This window comes from Chelonia mydas, chromosome 2, assembly GCF_015237465.2.
Source record: "Chelonia mydas isolate rCheMyd1 chromosome 2, rCheMyd1.pri.v2, whole genome shotgun sequence".
Taxonomy (NCBI): domain Eukaryota; kingdom Metazoa; phylum Chordata; order Testudines; family Cheloniidae; genus Chelonia; species Chelonia mydas.
Window position 1 is genome coordinate 218,394,065 of NC_057850.1, and position 21,437 is coordinate 218,415,501.

At 42.2% G+C, this 21,437-nt stretch overlaps 1 protein-coding gene across 5 annotated transcripts in view; it reads right to left on the reverse strand.

Annotated features, from left to right (window-relative positions):
- CDK14 (cyclin dependent kinase 14) overlaps positions 1-21,437 on the reverse strand; it is a 505,722-nt gene that overhangs the window by 244,258 nt on the left and 240,027 nt on the right. For all 5 annotated transcript variants that reach the window (XM_037890727.2, XM_043541222.1, XM_037890728.2 and 2 more), the window contains one exon: positions 4,436-4,498. In XM_037890727.2, the coding sequence (XP_037746655.1) occupies positions 4,436-4,498 (63 nt within the window). The remainder of the gene's footprint in view (positions 1-4,435; positions 4,499-21,437) is intronic.

Genomic DNA, 21,437 nt, shown 5'->3' on the forward strand with positions numbered 1-21,437 from the left:
GTTTAACTCCCTACTCAAGGACACATTTCAAAGCCGCCCAGCTGCTTCTTCAGCATTGCTGAATGCTGTGACTAGGCTGGCAGGGTATCAGGACTTAGGGCCTGCAGCTAGACTACTTACCTGCTGGCTTACCTGCAGGCAGTCTTAGGAGCACAGCTGGGCCACAGCTGAGTTCTCCTGATTGGCCAAATTGCTCAACTGGCTGAGGGGATCAACACAGACCTGTCTTAAGACCAGCAGCGGGATGCTGGCTATTCAAAGCATTTGCCCACGGCTGCAATAACCCCTGCGCCTGCTTGTTCCCAGGCATGCCCCTGCCTTGCCTCACTCCAGGTAATCCAGTTCAGACCTGCGGCTCCGATTCCTGACCTCTGACCTTAGTTCTGACCCTTGGCTCCAGCATCTGGACCCCGGGGAGCTATTCCAGGCTACCAACCCCTCCTCCAACCGCGAGGCACGACCATCCATGCCCTGATCCCTGACACAGGGTAACCAGCAGTTTTCCTTTGAAGTTCTACTGCAAGAGAAGCACTAGCATTAGGGCTTAAAGGGATGATACTGCTTTCTCTCCCAGCCCAGCCAAAGCATGCAGCAAAACTGGAGAAACAGCTGAGCAGCCTTGAAACATGTCTACAAGTTGGAAGCTCAACTAGGAGATATATGAATGGGCTAATTCTGATGCTGCCTCAGCTATTGTATAGGGTCTCCTTGCAATACAACTGGAGTATGGGAATTGGAGCAGACATGCAAAGCACAGAAAGGCCATGCACACCCTGTGCACTGGCATGAAGAGAGACAGATGGGGCTTTGTGAATTCTCATGTCCCCCTCACACACACGAGTTATAAATGCAATGACTTTCATCCTTAGACCTCTGATTGCACAGTGCAACCCCTCTGCAGCCTTGGGATATTAAACACACACACACACACGTCTATGTATGCATGTGTGGACATGCCTGTTTCTTTCTCTCTTTCCCATGCACATCTCCCTGTTGTCCAGCTCAACTACTCAGGCAGGACACTGGGCTCAGATTTTCTTCAGTTTGCTCACAAGAACCCAAGATAAGGAATTGAAGAGAGGAAGGCTAGAGAGGTAGACATAAGGGAGTTTGGGCTGCATACTAAGAAAGAGAGTATATCTATAAATGTGCTTTCAGCTACATTTTTCAGCTACTAGATGTGTCTGTTTTAGAGATCTAGGCAGTGTGTAATCCCCCTGGGAAACAACTGAGGCAAAGCTGGGTCTCAAGCATGGCGGTTTGTTTGCTCTGTTATTTCCCTTAATAAATAAAAAGAAAGACTGATTCTAAAATTCCATATATCATTTCCATATATCAAAGACATTGACTGCCTTTGCTGCTGAAGCCTGTAATATTTTGACCATTAGGAAAATGGGTTTAAAAAACATTGTAGGGGAAAGATACTGAAACATTTCCCCTTATTTCTTTTATTTAACCCATTTACCATTGTGGGCATAAGGATATATACAGGAAACATACATTGCAGAAAAAAATGGAGAGACAATTCTTTGAAATCAAATAAACCAAATATTTCCTCTGTCCTTCATATGAGACATTAATGGCCTAATCCAACGCCCATTGATGTCAAGGGGAGTCTCTCTCATGACTTCAAAGGACTTTGGAAGTCTTTTCAGCTTATGTCAGATGGTTGTCCAGCTGAAAGTTAAAGAATCCGTAACACTTTGCGAAGTGAGCAGGAGTATTTAATTCATTGTTTAATAAAGACTTTGAGATATCTCAAGAACACACTCACAGAATTAGTATTGAGAGAGTAGCAGGGAGAGAGAACCTGCAGTGAATGAAGTTACTGCAGCCCCATTACTTGTAAGAGATGCATTAAATGGTAACTATTGTTCTAGGAGGGAATGCTTTGTCTTATTTTCTAGCTGAAGAATGTTTCTCTAACAGATTGCAGGACTGGGGGGAGGGGGAGATGCCAAATTTTACTCAACATTTACTACCAACGTGGTTCATATTATTTTATGAGTCGTCAAAATTGCCTGAAATTTCAAGGGTCCAAAATATTCTCAGAGTAATTTGTGAAATCCACTTCTAGCTCAAAATGTCAAGATTCCAAAATGCCACACATTTGAAATTTGCCAAAGAACTGCAACAACCAATGCTTTGTCAATTCTGGAGAGAAAACAGAAAGGAGAAAGATACAGACATACACAATGGCAGGCGGTGACAAAAGAATGTATGACCTTTGGTTCCACCTCCAAAAGTGGTATCGGCATCCGTACTAAATCATACACCCCATTATCTGCCAACCCCATTAGAGAGCATAATGTAAGCCAGGTTCCACACAGGGAAAGTAAATACAAAAGCATTTTTCAAAGCAATATTAACCACCTTAACAAAAATTACATACAGACCTGGTGATGTGGGAACCTCAAACATTTCAGAATCTGGATACTTACCCAAAGTACCTAAAACTATGGATGGTGGCAGCCCTATGCTACACACAAACCCTCCCACATTTACTGAGAGCAGTGGTTCTCAAAGTGCGAAGCACACCCCGCTAGGGGGGCACAGAGGAACATTCAGGGGGGCATATGGTGAGGCTGGGGCTTCCAACCCCACTACACCCCCAGGCCAGCTCCACCTCCAACCCCATTCAGCCCCCAGTCCTACTTCGCCTCCAGGTCCAGCTCCACCCTCACTCCCTGTCCACCCCCAGACCAGCTCCACCTCTAGCCCCAGCTCCTCCCCCATTCCCACTTCTGCCCCCCAGCTCTGCCTTCAACCCAAGCTCCACTGCTGAGGAAGTCTCAGCTGTGCAGTAATGTGTGTGTGTGTGGGGGGGGGGGGCGTTGTGGACAGATTCTGTTACTGTTAAGGGGGGTGTGACAGGAAAAGTTTGAACCTCACACCCCAGTTCTTTGGAGGACCACTCTCCTCTCTGGTGTCTTCATAAGGCCACTAGGCAGATCTCTACACCCCTAAAACCCTTAATGGTCTTTGGGATGTGAAGTAGGCCCTCCTCCCCCACCCCTCACTTATGCAGCAAGTGTGATAGAGCCAGCAGCACCAACAAAAAATGGTACCTGATAGTTGGCTGGTAGTAGCTTGTCTAAATTAAACATAAATCCTTAACATGGTTGCTACATACTTTTTCTCTGTACAGGCAACTTATTTGGACCACAACCATGTATCACAACAATGTTTAAAACATGCGTATTGTTGTAGCATGCACAGAGCATAGTTTCAATGACAATCACTTTATATTTGTTGTATAAAAATACCAGAAGCACAATAAAGGAAGATTTCATCCTTTAAAAAGCTATTATGATACACACATACATTTATCTACAATTATGTACTGTTGATGGTAATTTTAGTGGAAGCAAGAGACAATTAATCAAATTACCATTACACTACTATAGAGGTGATCACATTTAAATAATCAGATTCTTTCCTTTTTTAAAAAAATCTTATTTTACTTCTTTAAAAACACCTTTTGAATTTTCCATGGGAAAATCTTCACTTTTTTTCATGACCTCTTCTATTTCCCTCCTCCTTCTATTTCTCCCCACCCCCCATTTTAAAAAGCCAAATACTGGAGTAAAATTCTCAGCATAGCAAGTGGGGATTTAAACATTTCCACAGCAGCAAAACAATGGGAACAGTGTCAAAGCACAAAACAAGTTCAACAAATATTACCTGAGTGGTCTGTACAAATAAGACATACTTTGCATGTCTGATTGGCTTCTGTTTTATGCTAAAATAATTTGGCTGACTTCCTAGAAGGTGAATGAATTGAAATGTCAGAAGATCACTCTTTCCCCCACCCCGCCCTTCATTAAGCCCAAATAATACAAATATCCATCTTTGGATGCATACTGTGTGATACTTAATATCTGACTTTCTACAAACAAACAAAATAAAATCAAGTTAGGTCTTAAAACTACTTGATAAAAATGAGAGAGTTGAAAGTTTTTATACTGAATTTATCTTTAAAAAGCACTATGGACAAAATATTCAGCTGCTATAAATCAACATAGCATTGATTAGTCGATGAATCTGTACTGCTTTATACTAGCTGAAGCTTTGTCCCTGACAGTTCAAAATATTTCACTCAAGGGGTTTTTTTGGTGGGGGGTGGAGGAGCGGCACTATTTTCTTATCTTCAAAGTAAGCAAAGTGTGTTCTGTCACATTAAAACAATATTTATACGTTAATTTTGGCTCACCATCTATTTACACTGTTCACATTGTTCTGCTGTGGGAGTGTTTAAATTACAACTGTATTTTCATTTAAAAAGAGGAAAAAATGCAACATCAATAGAGGAAAATTTGTGGCCAAGTTAATTTTATCTACCAAGGAGAAAAGCTTCAATGAAATATTTCACCGTACCTTCAACACAAGTTTACTGTTACTATATTCTGCTTGAAAGTGTCCTTTTAACTCTTACCTTCACATTATCTGGATGAAGTCCTCCAGGATGTTTGTCCATGTACTGACATAAATCAGTGTGCTGAAAAAGGCAAAGTGGAAAAACTGTATTACTATCCCCATGACTACATTAATATTCTTCCACTTCAAAGTCACTGTTTTCTCTGGACAGAGCAAATGGAAGTAGGACATGTATTTTCTCAGTTATACCATGATGGCTTTACCTCCAGGCTCCATTCTTATTAAGCACCTCTATACTTGACTCATAAGATTATTGATAAGAACTAAATTATATCTAGTTTCCTTCTCATTTCTCTTGTACGTGGTTAATTTATTAATTTACATCTCCTTCTAGCATACACAATAGGTCATCTCTTAATCTATAAGACTCCATAATACCATCAATGCCCTATAGGTAACATCCAGGGATGGGGGAAATCATAACAAAAACATCACAAATCCTGCTCACACTATTTACATAGAACATCTTTGGAATCAATGTTTCATGTGAGTAAAACAAGCAGGATTTTGGCCCAGGATTATTTATAGAAATAATTCTTAAAATAGCTGTAGAACAGATTGCAGAATATTGTTCAGTACAAAAAAAAAAGATATGATGAAACATGGCAACATGCACGTGTGTACATATGCGTGGTCGATTATTAGAGATGTCAGAAGCAGATTCATAGTGAAGATGTGTTAAGGTTTGCACTTATAGCAGGATTAAAATCAGTTTCTCACTTTAATGATTTAACAGTCTCTGAATTTACCACAATAACTCTCCAGATGACAACTGAATTCTCCATATAAATTCTTAGTAAACATTTATTAACTTTTGCAGAGGAAACATTTGAAAACACTCTCTTTTTGAAATCCCCCTCCCCCCCCCCCCGTTTTTTCCCTTCACATTTCTTTTGGCTCTGACCAGTATACCACCTTTATCAAATAAGGTGGTATTTTGATTCTCTGTTCCATACCCACAATGTAACTTCTGAAATTACAGTCAGGACTGAAAGAAAAAGTATCAATTGGCATAACCGCTAACACACTGGAGCTGATCTTTCCATTTAGGAACTTGGACAGCATCTGAGGGGGGAGAAATCAACTAGCATTCCTGCACAAGACAGTTGTCAATATATACACTGCATGCAGGGACAGGCCAGTTGTGTGTAAGCAGTGATCCAGGTGAGAGTCTTGGACAGAAGTTTTCTTCCCCAAGCCAGAATGGTTTCTTGGGTCTCATTTTGCTACCCATACAACCCCAGGAACCTTTCTTATATGTTCATTCAGAAGTCTACTATATACCTAGCTACTAACATTTCCTCCTGATAGGATTCAAATTAATATCAGGAATAGCCACTCCATACTTCGTTGCCCTCTTGCCTCCACATCTAAGCTATCCTTTATTCTCACAACCCTTCTCCAGTGTGCCAATATTAGAAAATTAATGTGGGACTCAATCAATTTGCTGAAAGTATTTTAAAATTAGTAAAAATTTAAATATATAATTTAAAACATTATTTCTTTAATGCATACTAAAGGTGCATACATTCAGTCGGCTGGACATTAGCATGTTTCTTTAAGAAACTCTGCTGTGGCCTAAAGACAGCAAATATTCTGTATGTAGTGGAAATTTCTAGATACTATAATGTTGTGTGTGTATATCACAGGGAAAAGGAAGAGGAACCTATTCAAATGGGCATGAAGACGTAAGCAGAGGAAGCAATTTCCTCCCAAACACAGGCTACGAAGAGTAATGTTTATTGGTTCAATTTATAGTTAACGTATCACTGAAGTAGTCTAACAAAGAAAATAAAAGGTTAGTTCATGCATTTACTTCCCCCATCAGTCAGGCTGCCAATTTTGGTTGGACGTATTCCTGGAGGTTTCATCACATGACTTAGTCTTTAATTAAAAATTAATGTTTAATTTCTGGAGACTCCACGACAATCCTGCAGGGTTGGCAACCCAACCCGTCAGTGTTAGTGTAAGTTAGTTAAATTGTATTTTGCACAGAGGTTTATACTTTAAATGTGATCCTTTTACTTTCATTTTTTCCAGCTCTAAAATCCACTTCAGTATTGGCTCCCCAATCTTTCCCTCCTAATCTTCTGGGACCATAGCAAGAACTACCCAATCACTCTTAACAATTCATTACTACATTGAACACTCAAGGTTCTGTTTCATTGATTTATTATTAAGCTTCCTTGATGTTGATATAAAGTCACTGTCACCTTTTAGGTGTTGAGTGATTGATACTGCTTCAGCACTAACTCTAGCACAAACATATAATGCCTTTTGGCAAAACATCTGAAACATCATTACTGCAATGATGTAAATGTTTCTTTTCCAGTTGGTATGGAATAAGTTTCTTCCTCTCAATCTCTCTCTGATTATAGCAGTAGAACGGCAACCTCCATGGAATAAAATGTTTTCATTTAACTTCCATGTGAATTTTTGAATAAAGACAATTTCCATTGTTTTTGATAGAAGTCTTAGTCAATTTTTTTGACAAAAACCTCACTGAAATTTGCTTTTTAAAAACATACGATGAGAGACAAGCATTGCCCTATACCATGTATATCAGCGACATACATGCATTTGACACATCTGCCCACATCACTGTGGATACTCATACCCAACAGGGCTGCAGTTCAGGCAACCTGGATTTCCCCTGCAGTTCAGCCTTCTAGCACCTAAGGATAGCAAAGCAGTGAACTCCTGGGCTCGATCCTGCAGGAGGACCTCCATGAATTTGTGAAGGGAGTCCCAGAGGCTAAAATTTCACCTGCCTAACACAGCCTGGTGGTTAGACAAGTGAAATTTCACGCTTGCTGTCGAATAAATCTTTCTACCAAATAAATCTAGTCTCTTGGCATCTTCATTTTTCAGCGTGCCAATGACTTGGCCCTGCTCAGGACCAGCCAGTCCCTTTCATTAACAGTGGACACGACCAGCGACGCTGCTGGAGGTGTGTATGCAGGTATATATGACCTTTTTGAAGGAACATAATACTTCTTTTCTGCCTTCTTGGAAGTTGGCAGAATGGAAGAGGGGGTCTCTCACAGCCATTTGGCAATCTTAAGGACCCCTGGGTGGACAGGCAGAATGACCCTGGTTGGGGTGGAGGAGGATATAAATGTTAAAGAGGTCGTCAGACTCCTCTGCAACCTCCTCAATTTTTAAGTTCAAGTTGGTAGCCACCCTCTTAAGAAGGGCCTGGTGCTCCTTGAAGTTGTCAGGGGGACTGCCCATTTGGGAATCCGCCACCACTTCGTCCGGAGACGACAATGATGAGTGCACCGCCGGAGGAGGGGTGGGTTCCCCTTCCTTCTCCTGGGGTGTCTCCTTAAGTGCTGGAGTCTGATGGTACCGAATCCGACGGGAGGGCAGCACAAGTTCCGACTCTGGTGCTGGCAGCGGTTTGTCTGAGGCGGCCAGGGAGGACTGGTGAGAATACGGAACCAGCATTATGGGCACACCCCACAGATCCAGTACGGCCATTGAAATGGGAAGGGAATTGCTCGCTTGCTTGATTCTAGTAGTAAAGGGCAATGGAACTGAATATTGGCACCATTTTCCACAGGCAGTGGTGATTTTAGCTGATACCTCACTCCTGAGGATATCAGAGGCAGAGAGAGCACAGCTGCTGCTGCTGGTGTTCTGATGCCACCTGGGCCCCATGCTGCTAGCCTGTGTACTGCACTGGTGCCTGCTGAAGTAATCGCTGAGAAAGTGTCCTATCACAGCAGAAGAAATGAGGCAGCCCTCCCCAGAAACCTTCAGCAGAGGATTGCAGAGTACCTCCATGAATCCTCCATGAGGATTGCAGAATACCTCCATTATCGGTGCACATAAACAAACTGCTCCGCGTCACCCCTAAGTCTAGAGGGGAATGAAAAGCTGATAGCAACTCTACCTCTCTCAGGACTGGCTGGACTGCAGAAGAGTCAAAAATAGGTCCTGGCTCGTTGTACAGCTGGATCCCCCAGTTACCAGTTCCTCATACTCCTCCTTCTCATCATCCATCTCCTCACTGTTTGCGGCAAAGGCCTGCGACTTGGGCTTCTCAGAAGTAACCACAGTGTTCTTGAGCAGGGAGGTGGGAGTCCTCCACCAAGCATGGCTTGCAGCTCTTTGTAAAAGCAGCAGGTCTGCGGCTCAGCACTGGATCTATTGTTGGCCTTCCTGGCCTTCTGGTATGCCTGCCGCAGCTCTTTAGCTTTCACGTAGCACTGCTGCTGGTCTTGTTGCAGCCTTTCCGCACTCCCCGAGCAACCTGCTCGTAGAGGTCCACATTTCTACAGCTGGATCAGAGCTGTGCCTGCACAATTTCTTTTCCCCACAGGCCCAGGAGATCCAAATATCTCCTGTGTATTCCAGGCAGGTGTGTGTCTGAAGTGTTTAGCCGGCATGGTCAGCTGGGAAGTTACACTCAACAATGGAGAGTTGGCAAGTGTGCTTGCCCAGCTAGGCAACCAGGAAAAGGAATTTCAAAAATGTGTAGGTCCTTAAAGGACAGGGGTATCTTCCTGTCCACCTGACCCCTGGGCAGCAGAATTCACAACGGTGACCAGAGCGGTCACTGTGGGGCATTGTGAGACAGCTGATGGAGGCCAGTAATGGTCAATGTAAGTAACGCGGTGTCTACACTGACTGTGTTGACCCACCTACAATAGAACCTCAGAGTTATGGACACCTCAAGAATGAATGTCAGACCTATCACCTGTTTTGGCAATCAGGAAGGAACTTTTTCCCCTTGGGCCAAACTGGTAGGGACCGGAGGGTTTTCTGCTTTCCTTGCTGCATTGTTAGAGGAACAACTGGTGTAAAAGGAGTAGAATAGGAGTTTTATTATTAGGAGGTAATAAGGGAATGCTTAGTTCATCACAGTTTACAGCTGGTATCCAGGGAAGATTACACACAGACAAGCAATACTGAATAATAATTTTTCTATGATGCATTCCCTGCTAGGGTCTCAAAACACTTTTCAAACCTTAATGAAGAGAAGTTAACATCCCCCATTTTATGACTGGAAAGATTAAATGACTTGCCCAAGACAATACCTTAGAGACTTTGAGAATGTCTCAAAGGCAGTAAAATTACATGGGATTAACAAAGAGCAGAATTTGGCACAAGAAATATGGGATTAAAGGATAGGATCTAGGATTAAAAAGACTTACTTGGACTATCATTGTTTGTTTTGTTATTTTTCTCTGTAAACTGCCTCAACAAATTTAAATTGTTTATGCAAATAACCCATGGAGCAATATTTCATAATGTAATTAATTGATTTTTGCTTGAAATGTGTTGCAGAATGTGAAAGGTGATTCTTATTCAGTAAAATTGTAAAGGGAGAACTAATCAGACAGAGAAAAGTTTATGTGAACTAATCTACTTCTGGAGAAGAGGGAATGTAAATAAATAAAATCAGGAACAAGGGTTAAAGCTTTAGGTCCTCCTCCACCTTACAAAAAGGATTCAAATTATGAATAGCTGAGTAAGCCACAAAGTAAAGATATTCAAGAACATGCTTTTGTGATTTATTTTAAAATCAAATATTTTGCCTTTTGACTTTAGCCAGTTTAGAGATATTTGAGAATCCACTATCCACATGCAACAGCTCGCACAGAAAGGCTAGAAAATCTCTCACTAAAGATAAGGTAACTCACAGAAAATGAGCTCTATCTCACAAGCCTTTCTATAATAATTTTACTAATATAGTATTCTCCTAATTTGATTAGTCATTTCTATTCCCCATGCAGTATAATCTCTCTCTCTCTCTCCCCTCTTCCTCAATCATGATAAAACTACACGTGACTTTGCTGTCCCATAATTCTGCCTAATTGGTTTCAGCTGTCATTTCTGAAACTGAAATGCATGGACAGCCCGGGGCTTCTGAATGGAAAAGGAAGCATTTCCAACCACATTCCCATCATGTAAAACCAGCAATGTGAAAGAGCTCTTCCATTAAAACAAAAACTGTACTATTTGGCTTCTGGCAATGACATCATTGGCAGCAGACAGATTGTATTGTTTCACTGAGGCAGCAAGACTGTTTCAAGCCATTCTTTCCTGTTAAAAAGAGTGCACACATTATTTATGCCCTAGCAGTTTTACTGACTGAAAGTTTCCCATTTTCACTAACAAATTCTTAAACTGACAATACAGTTTACCAAAAACATTGATAGCTGCAATAACATTTAAAATGGAGGTTACAAAAGATCACAGGAAAGTTAATTTTATTTAAATGAAATCTATAAAGTAACCTGTTGATTGCTATAGTACAGTTTTAGTCACCACATTTAAAATTTCTGAAGCTTCTAAGAATGTCATAGAATTCTTTACAATGGAAAGCAATGGAAACATTTGTATAATGATGATCTCTATTCCCTTATATTGGAAAGGAAGGGGTTCACCACATCACTAAGAAAGAATCCTCCTGAAAGCTATTGCACAAAGTGATACTCATGCAATTTTCAGACAGAGAAGGGATGGAAACAAGAGCAGCAAGGCTGAAGCAGCAAGGGGTCAAGGAGAAGAACATATATGAGGGATTTTAAAAAAAGAAAAACCTTTGAAAACAATTTTGCTAACAGATGTCTCTAGTGTCTTGGAATTCCCACAAACTAGCAACAAGGACAAATTTACTCAGAAACACATGAGTGATACTGTATAGAAGAAGGAAAAGCACATAATTTATGCACCAAGTCTAACCAAGGTGTTCTGTAAAGCAAACAGATATACCACTGATATGTGATTTTCTCATGGTTTTGGTGGTTCTTTGAGGAAAACATTTTTTGGTTATTAATTAATGCAAAGTTTCCTTTAAGTACATGGAGAACTCCTGGATTTGTGCCACGGGCATAGATTACTTTCAGAGAAGGCTGAACTATCTTTGTGGAGGGAGTTCTTGGATGTAAACTCCAAAATACACGTTCCATAGAATTGGGGAGGCAACAGGGGAGTCCATGGCTTACTCTTGCACTTCCCTGATGGACAAAAATCCTCTCCCCTCCATATCTCTGTACTTCACCCATCCTCCATCTCCTCCAGAGACATTTATGTCCACATACTTTTGCTTGGAAACATGTAGCTAATATGTGTGAACACACACCACATTCAAATTCAAAATAAAGCAATTAAGATACATAAACTTATAATAATGCAATGTCAAGTGTACTTCAGATGTAAGGAGAGGAAAATGTAAGGTTCTCATAGCAATATTGCACCTCCTATAATATAAACAATAATAAATAGTATACATAAAACATTTATAAAGGAAGAGGAATAGAAGACATTGCATATGCCAAATATACTTTAGTTTATATTGGTAAGAGAACTGTAACTTATTCACTTCCTAACTTTTGAGTGTTTTAAATAACAAACAAGGTTAGAGCAACATATGTTTTAATATTTTAGTTTCCTTGTTTCTTCCCCAATCCTCTACCCCCAGGAACAGTAGACTAAAAGCACCTACCACTTTATACTTTGATAGCAATTTACACCTGAAGATCACAAAGCATTTTATAAACATTGATTAATTAAACCTCACCACTCCTCTCTTTGAGGTAAGTTAATTTTAATTATTATCCGCATTTCACAGTTGAGGAAAACCACACAAGAAAGGTGCTGTCAATCCAGGAATAGAGCTCAGATCTGGTTCTACGTTATGTGCTTTAACTACATGATCATCCTCCCTCTAAGAGTAAGTCTACACTTGGAGCTGGGAGCGTGGTTTCCAGATCAAGTGGACAGACACTCATGCTAGCAGCTCTCATTTATCTAGCATGCTAAAAACAGTAGTATAGCCATGGTAGCCCAGGCATTGGTGTGCAGCACCACAGGTTAGCTGGGTCTCAATGGGTTTGTACTTGAGGCAGCTGGCCCATGCTGCCGCTTGCCGCTGCCCGTGCTACTGTGGCTACACTACTATTTTTCGTGGGCTAGCTCCAGCAGAACCATCAAATGGGCTTGGGGTTTTTTGACTTGGAGAAGGCTTAGGATTGTGTGCTAAGAGAACTAGTTTGGTGGAATTTGTGATGAAGAGGTGTGCCAGAAGGATGTGTCTGTCTTATCTAGACTACATATGATGGAATGACTACTGCAGTCAAAACGAAATGGAGCTGGTGACACAGAGGCCCATTTGCAGTTTACTACTCTGAGTCAGCAACTCTTGTCAGACCTGACATACTCACTACACCTAACACACTGTTGTCATCATCTGAATCTAAAAGGTGCCAGGTAAGATATCATTGGAAAACTAATGACTTACTGATCATTAATATTCTTGCATGACATATGTGTAACTTTAGCGCTCTCGTGGCCAAGATGGAGTCTGCTCTGCAGGCAGCTCTGGCCAAGAGACAGCGCGGTCATGAATGCAGCAGGAAAAATTCCCTCCACCCCACGGGCACCTGTTCCAACCCCCCCCCCCCCCCCCCCCCCCCCCCCCCCCCGAGTGAACACACACACCCACCACAGAAAAAGTACAATGGATATAATAAAGGGAAATGTTTATTTACAGAGGGATGAGAGGAGAAAAACAACAAGGGGAAGCAGTAGAACAGGGCTGCATCCAAACCAAGGCCTCACAGGCCCAGTGGTAGCACAGTCTGAAAGGGCAGACACTGAGCAATGTGTCTGCACACAGAGTTCAGGAGTCCTGAGCAAAACTCTAGTTCAATGGTGAGTCTTGGGTGCTCCTGGTCATCTTCAGCGCCAGTGAACTTTCCCCAACAAATCCCTCCGGTGTCCTCTTCTGCCACTCTCTGCAAAGCCACACAGAGCAACCACCTCCCCACTTAACTAGCTAGCAGCCTCCCTCCTTATTCCCAGTGCAGAGTCACAAGCCCCAGTACTCACAGCCCCATGCAGCTCTGGGCAGCAGTGATACTGGGTCCAGCTCCGGCCTGTCCTTCTCGGGCGATTCCTCCCTGGCACAGTGCGCCTCCTGGCTCCTGTACTTGGGTGTCCCTGATCGGCCACCCTGTCCTTCCCAGGCTTCAGGCAGGTAGCCTCTCTCCTTCACTTTTTGTCCAGGGCCTCCTGGCTGCAGCCCTTCTCTTCCCCGGGCTCCAGAGCCACACCCCCAAGTTTCCATCCTTTCTCTCACTGCTCACCCTCCCCACTAGGAAAAAGATTTAAAAGGGGCCATGCTCTCTAAACCCCAAGGGGTTACATAGGTATGGGGTGTGTACAAAGACTCTAAATATGTGCTAAAATTATGTACTTAAAATATGTTCAGCAAACAGCCTGGCCTGCCACCCCCTAACTGGTTGCCCCCAATTAAAGATAAGTTGAGGGAGGCTAGGCCACATTGGTATGGGCATATCCAGCACAGAACTGGGAGTTATATTGGTAGATGGCCCTTACAATCATCATGGATGGAAGATGATCAAGGGAGAAGTCAAAGACTTGGTTCATGAGCGGATCTTAGGAAGACCATTTGCATGACAGCCAGGTGTTTTAGAAGAAGGCTATAAGAGTTGCCAGCCCCAAATACGGAAGTGAGATGAAAGATGACGACAATGACAAATTCGAGCAGATTTGCACGGGTATGTCTACAGAAGCTGGGAATCGTTTCACTCCCATTAATGGCCTGAAGCACCTTTAACCTACATTACATTCAAGGAGGGTCAACACTGCAGTTACAGGGCCTAACCATTTAGGGCCTAATTTTCAGAGGTGCTGAGCATTGACTTCAACTGCAGTTAAAGGTACTCAGCATCTCAAACTCAGACCCTTAAAGATTTTAGCTCTGCCACAGGCTTGTTCTACACCCTCATGCAAACCACTTAATCTCTCTTTGCCTTATTTTCCCCATCTGTAAAATGGGAATACTACTACTATATTATATCTCAGTCTCATCTGTAACACCACTTGAGAGGTGTTGGGAAGGTAAAGTCACTACTCCTCAAGTGCTTTGAGATCTTCAGATAAAGGTCATTGCAGGCCTATTATGAAGAAAGATTAGTTAAAGAAAGTACATAGATACCAACTATGTTATTTCAGTTAGACAGTTAGCGTCATATTGCAAAATATTAGAAAGACTTTCTACCTGGCATGCTCAGAACAAAGAGGCAGATCCTCAGCTTATGAAAATTTTCTTAGGCCTATGTTCCTTGAATTAAGTGGTCCTATAACAATTTACACCTGTTGGGAATCTCCCATGTCTTTATTAAATACTTATAATATAATATCTTGTAAAATAAAAAATAAATTTGTAACAAAGCAATTAGCCCTCTATGAGGATTAGCCGCTTATAAAAGATCAAATTGAAAAATTTATCCGATTTTGCGTTGTGTGCACTAAAAAGAGTATTAACCTATTCAAGGCAAAAACTCCGTCGAATCGTGGAAGTCAACGAATGGCTATGCAGGTGGTGTCAGAGAGAAGGCTTTGGATTCTTTGACCATGGGATGGTGTTCCAAGAAGGAGGAGTGCAAGGCAGAGACAGGCTCCACCTAACGAAGAGAGGGAAGAGCATCTTCGCAAGCAGGCTGGCTAACCTAGTGAGGAGGGCTTTAAACTAGGTTCACCGGGGGAAGGAGACCAAAGCCCTGAGGTAAGTGGGGAAGTGGGATACCGGGAGGAAGCACAAGCAGGAGCGCGCGAGAGGGCAGGGCTCCTGCCTCACACTGAGAAAGAGGGACGATCAGCGAATTATCTCAAGTGGCTATACACAAATGCAAGAAGCCTGGGAAACAAGCAGGGAGAACTGGAAGTCCTGGCACAGTCAAGGAATTATGATGTGATTGGAACAACAGAGACTTGGTGGGATAACTCACATGACTGGAGTACTGTCATGGATGGATATAAACTGTTCAGGAAGGACAGGCAGGGCAGAAAAGGTGGGGGAGTTGCACTGTATGTAAGGGAGCAGTATGACTGCTCAGAGCTCAAGTATGAAACTGCATAAAAACCTGAGAGTCTCTGGATTAAGTTTAGAAGTGTGAGCAACAAGGGTGATGTCGTGGTGGGAGTCTGCTATAGATCCCCGGACCAAGGGGATGAGGTGGATGAGGCTTTCTTCTGGCAACTAACGGAAGTTACTAGATCGCAGGCCCTGGTTCTCATGGGAGACTTCAATCACCCTGATATCTGCTGGGAGAGCAATACAGCAGTGCACAGACAATCCAGCAAGTTTTTGGAAAGTGTAGGGGACAATTTCCTGGTGCAAGTGCTGGAGGAACCAACTAGGGGCAGAGCTCTTCTTGACCTGCTACTCACAAACCGGGAAGAACTAGTAGAGGAAGCTAAAGTGATGGCAGGCAGTGGGAGGCAGTGACCATGAGATGGTTGAGTTCAGGATTCTGACACAAGGAAGAAAGGAGAGCAGCAGAATACGGACCCTGGACTTCAAAAAAGCAGACTTTGACAACCTCAGGGAACTGATGGGCAGGATCCCCTGGGAGAATAACATGAGGGGAAAAGGAGTCCAGGAGAGCTGGCTGTACTTTAAAGAATCCTTATTGAGGTTACAGGGACAAACCATCCCAATGTGTAGAAAGAATAGTAAATATGGCGGGCAACCAGCTTGGCTTAACAGTGAAATCCTTGCTGATCTCAAAACACAAAAAAGAAGCTTACAAGAAATGGAAGATTGGACATATGACCAGGGAGGAGTATAAAAATATTGCTCGGGCACGCAGGAGTGAAATCAGGAAGGCCAAATCACATTTGGTGTTGCAGCTAGCAAGAGATGTTAAGAGTAACAAGAAGGGTTTTTTCAGGTATGTTAGCAACAAGAAGAAAGTCAAGGAAAGTGTGGGCCCCTTACTGAATGAGAGAGGCAACCTAGTGACAGAGGATGTGGAAAAAGCTAATGTACTCAATGCTTTTTTTGCCTTGTCTTCACGAACAAGGTCAGCTCCCAGACTACTGCACTGGGCAGCACAGCATGGGGAGGAGGTGACCAGCCCTCTGTGGAGAAAGAAGTGGTTCAGGACTATTTAGAAAAGCTGGACGTGCACAAGTCCATGGGACCAGACGCGTTGCATCCGAGAGTGCTAAAGGAGTTGGCAGATGTGATTGCAGAGCCATTGGCCATTATCTTTGAAAATGCATGGCGATCGGGGGAGGTCCCGGATGACTGGAAAAAGGCTAATGTAGTACCCATCTTTGAAAAAGGGAAGAAGGAGGATCTGGGGAACTACAGGCCAGTCAGCCTCACCTCAGTCCCTGGAAAAATCATGGAGCAGGTCCTCAAGGAATCAATTCTGAAGCACTTAGAGGAGAGGAAAGTGATCAGGAACAGTCAGCATGGATTCACCAAGGGCAAGTCATGCCTGACTAATCTAATTGCCTTCTATGATGAGATAACTGGCTCTGTGGATGAGGGGAAAGCAGTGGACATGTTGTTCCTTGACTTTAGCAAAGCTTTTGACACAGTCTCCCACAATATTCTTGCCAGCAAGTTAAAGAAGTATGGGCTGGATGAATGGACTATAAGGTGGATAGAAAGCTGGCTAGGTTGTCAGGCTCAACAGGTAGTGATCAATGGCTCCATGTCTAGTTGGCAGCCGGTATCAAGCAGAGTGCCCCAAGGGTCGGTCCTCGGGCCGGTTTTGTTCAATATCTTCATTAATGATCTGGAGGATGGCATGGATTGCACCCTCAGCAAGTTTGCAGATGACACTAAACTGGGAGGAGTGGTAGATACGCTGAAGGGTAGGGATAGGATACAGAGGGACCTAGACAAATTAGAGGATTGGGCCAAAAGAAATCTGATGAGGTTCAACAAGGACAAGTGCAGAGTCCTGCACTTAGGATGGAAGAATCCCATGCACCGCAACAAACTAGAGACCAAATGGCTAGGCAGCAGTTCTGCAGAAAAGGACCTAGGGGTTACAGTGGACGAGAAGCTGGATATGAGTCAACAGTGTGCCCTTGTTGCCAAGAAGGCCAATGGCATTTTGGGATGTATGAGTAGGGGCATTGCCAGCAGATTGAGGGACGTGATCATTCCCCTCTATTTGACATTGGTGAGGCCTCATCTGGAGTACTGTGTCCAGTTTTGGGCCCCACACTACAAGAAGGATGTGGAAAAATTGGAAAACGCCCAGCGGAGGGCAACAAAAGTGATTAGGGGACTGGAACACATGACTTATGAGGAGAGGCTGAGGGAACTGGGATTGTTTAGTCTGCGGAAGAGAAGAATGAGGGGAGATTTGATAGCTGCTTCAACTACCTGAAAGGGGGTTCCAAAGAGGATGAATCTAGACTATTCTCAGTGGTAACAGATGACAGAACAAGGAGTAATGGTCTCAAGACGCAGTGAGGGAGGTTTAGGTTGGATATTAGGAAAAACCTTTTCACTAGGAGGGTGGTGAAACACTGGAATGGGTTACCTAGGGAGGTGGTGGAATCTCCTTCCTTAGAAGTTTTCAAGGTCAGGCTTGACAAAGCCCTGCCTGGAATGATTTAGTTGGAGATTGGTCCTGCTTTGAGCATGGGGTTCGACTAGATGACCTCCTGAGGTCCCTTCCAACCCTGATATTCTATGATTCTATGAACATGTATCGTGTTTAAGGAAATAAAATATTTCCAGTGAGATTTGTCATCAGATAGGACAGCTCACTCATTTCTAAAGATTTCGTTTACCTGTTTGACTCAGAAACTATCTGTCCTTGATTGCTTAGATTTTTTTGGTCAAACTTAACATTTATAGGAATTTATAAAAGGGTTAATAGATGTAAAGCATGATACAGAGATAAGCAATGTGTTATGATTATAGGAATATCAGTGGAAGGTGTTCTAAATGGTTATAATCCATAGTTACAAGCAATTTATTGATCTGTTGCACAATTGATTAACCATTTGTTAAAACATCTATTAATTATTTATTAATGCTTGGGTCAGTCCATCCAATTTCAGTTGTGAGAGAAATGAAAAAAAAAGCAGAAAAACACACTGAAATTCCACAAAGTTTGTCTGGAAGGGCCAGGATTGAATGCCCTCCTAAGTGGCATCATTACCCCTCCAATTCTATGGAAACCCTTCAGTATGCTCCGCAAATCTTCTCTCCCTCTCAGACACTGTCTACTTTTCACACTCATTTCTTCGTTCGTTCCTTCTGACTCCTATGTCTATAACTCCCTTCTCCTCCTTGTGTGCCAAGCAAACTTCCTTTTTCGCCCTCAGAAATCCCTGCAGAAATCTCACTTCCTCAAGCTAGTGTTGTTTCCATCACCAAACTGCACTCCAGCTTTAGCAGGACCTGGTCTCATATCTATTCATTAAAAAAGGTTTGAAAAACAATGCTTTCCCTAGAGCTGTATTCCCTTATCACCTGTTCTCCATCTATAGGATTTCCTCTCCCTCTGCTCCTCCACCCATGTTCTATTGGCTTTTTCACTGAGCAGTCCAATGTAAATGTTTCTCCTCTGTGCAGAGACCAGGGGGCCTGCAGGGTAAAAGAAATGAGAAAAGCAGTTCTCTCCCTCCCCTACTAAAAGCAAATGAAGAGCTCCTCGCTTCACCCCTTTCCCAGACTTGGGGAAACCCTGTTCCCTCAGATCTCCCCCTCCTTTCTGGCTGGCAAAGGAAGGACTCACTAAGCAGTGCAATCAGAGGTGGAGCAGCAAGAGAAGCTGGTGTCTGGCTGGAGACTTTCTGGGCTTCTCAAGTCTTTACTGACAGTGAAGCAGCAGCAGTCACTGACAGGAGAGGAAAATGGATCCAAAGCAGGAATCTCCTATCTACTTTTCACTCCTGTACAAAAAGATCTCTCTTCCCACTAACTTTCCCTCTCCCACAAAGGAGAGAGACCCCCACTTCTTGTTCCCTCTTCCTTCCAAAGGGAGAAGGGAAGGAGACTCCCTTTACCACCAGCTCCCCTTCTCCTCCTGAGATTTCAGACACGAGAGGCAGATGAGTGACCCCTGTATATAGTTTGCATAGTAATCTGGGACCCAAAGGGTCCCAGATAAATGTAAAAGAATTTGACTCACTAATGCAGATTTTATGACATATCAAAGTTTTTAATGATCTCTTTATTTTCAACTAGTATAATTCAACTCTTCTGAAAAATAAGACAAAAGCATTTTGATCTAAGTTATCAAAAAATAACTATCTATTTAGGGTGCCCAACTTAAAAAAAATCTTAAAGGGGCCTGATTTTCAGATGGAAGGTGCTCAATGTTTTCTTAAATCAGGCCCCTTTAAGGTGTCTCAAGATGGACACCCAGTCACTAATCATTTTTGAAAATTCAGGTCTGTGGCTCTTTTAATTGTAACAAACAACATAGTTGTACAAACTGTGTTTATGTCAAACAAGAAACATATTTCTGCCATAGGACAGAGTGCAAAAAATAGGAATGAATGCAATTTATTAAGCCAATTCATTGCTTAAGCAAACTATGTTTTGGGTCTTGTAATCAACCTATGAGAATTAACTTATAACTTTAATGGGAAGTAATTTTAAAAAATAAGACACACAAAGATTAAAATAGGAAAGGGAAACTGAAAATCCTTGGTTTAAAATTATATAGTCATGTTAGTCTGGGAGCTTTTTCCCCCCATTAATAGCATAGTTGAGGCATAAATATAATTATTCCTCACTAAGTATCATGCTTTCAATTATCACATATCTGTTCTCATTTCAATTCTTGTTCATAAATATTAAAAGCATAATGAAAAGTATTACTAGATATATTCATTTTTCATATAACAAGTACTGAAGGACATAATAACTAGTTCAGTTATTGATAATATATCTGCATAATTATGTGTCATACTACAAATCTCATTAATGTTTAGAGATTGCATTGTACTAAGCTTGTACCGTTTACTGTAGATTTTTTAAATTAGTTTAATGTTTATGGATAAATTTGTCTTCCTTCTAAAAAGACAAATGAAGAACTAATAATTCCAACTAGCGCCAAGTTTAGTAAAAGCAGACATGAAACCTTCAAGGAGCTCTGCTTCATCTCTCATCTGCAACCCTCATCACTTCCTCTGTTGGCTCAGTGTGAATGTGGCTTATGCACCTTTCTGTAGCTGGTACACCCCCACAAGGTCATACCATCTTCTGATAGGGCCTTTACAGGAGGGGAGCAAACAGTCATGCTCCTCTAATGGAGTGTGCTGGTGAATAGGCTTTTGTCTACAGTCTCACAAGCCACAAAGTGCATTTTCAGGAATAGTGGAGACAAAAATAGAAGATAATTCCACTATTAAAGATGAGTCAAAATATTTTTCATTTGATTTTGGAGAAATTGTGCTAATGTTATTTACAAATGGCCTCAACAAAATACACTACAAAAATTGGGAAGCAAACATATATACTACCCTACAGGGAAAAGCAACCAACTCCGGGGGAGGAGGGTATCAGCCACCCAGCACACAACATACTGCACTGCAGGAAGGGGAAATATTTAATCAAGGACCCAAGGAGAAACTCTGAATCTTAAAAAAATTGACATCAACTGCAACATTCACACAGAGCGTATCAGACTTTTATTTTTAGGGACTTGTGTAACGGACCCCAATACTGCTAACTACATGGTACCAAATTTACCTGCCACAGAAAGATGAAAGACCGAGTCAATCCTACCAAGATTTGAAACAATGGTTCCAGGGAGTCCAAATATTCCTATCTATTCAGGGAATAGCAGGTGCCTTTCAGTCAATCAGTTATAAATTTAAATTTTTCTCTTTAGTCTTCTGTTCAGCAGAGCTTGAATAATGCTCAATTATTCATGAATAATTAGTCGATGTAATAATCGCCAAAGCATGCTAAGAATTATGCCCTAATATTAAACTACAGTATATATTATCCAACACTGATATTAGTTCTGTCATTCAGATGGTGCACGTCTCTCCTGGGACTGAAGGATTTGGGATCACATATCACACCAGGACTTTGCTTTATATGCAAAGCGGACAACATTTCACTGTGGGACCAGAAGAGGTGTCTCTGTCAGATGAGTTGTCAAACAAGGACCCTCCTTCCTGATTCTGGTGGCCATCAGTGGAAGTCACATTTGCCTATCCAGTCACTATACTATCCATTTCTA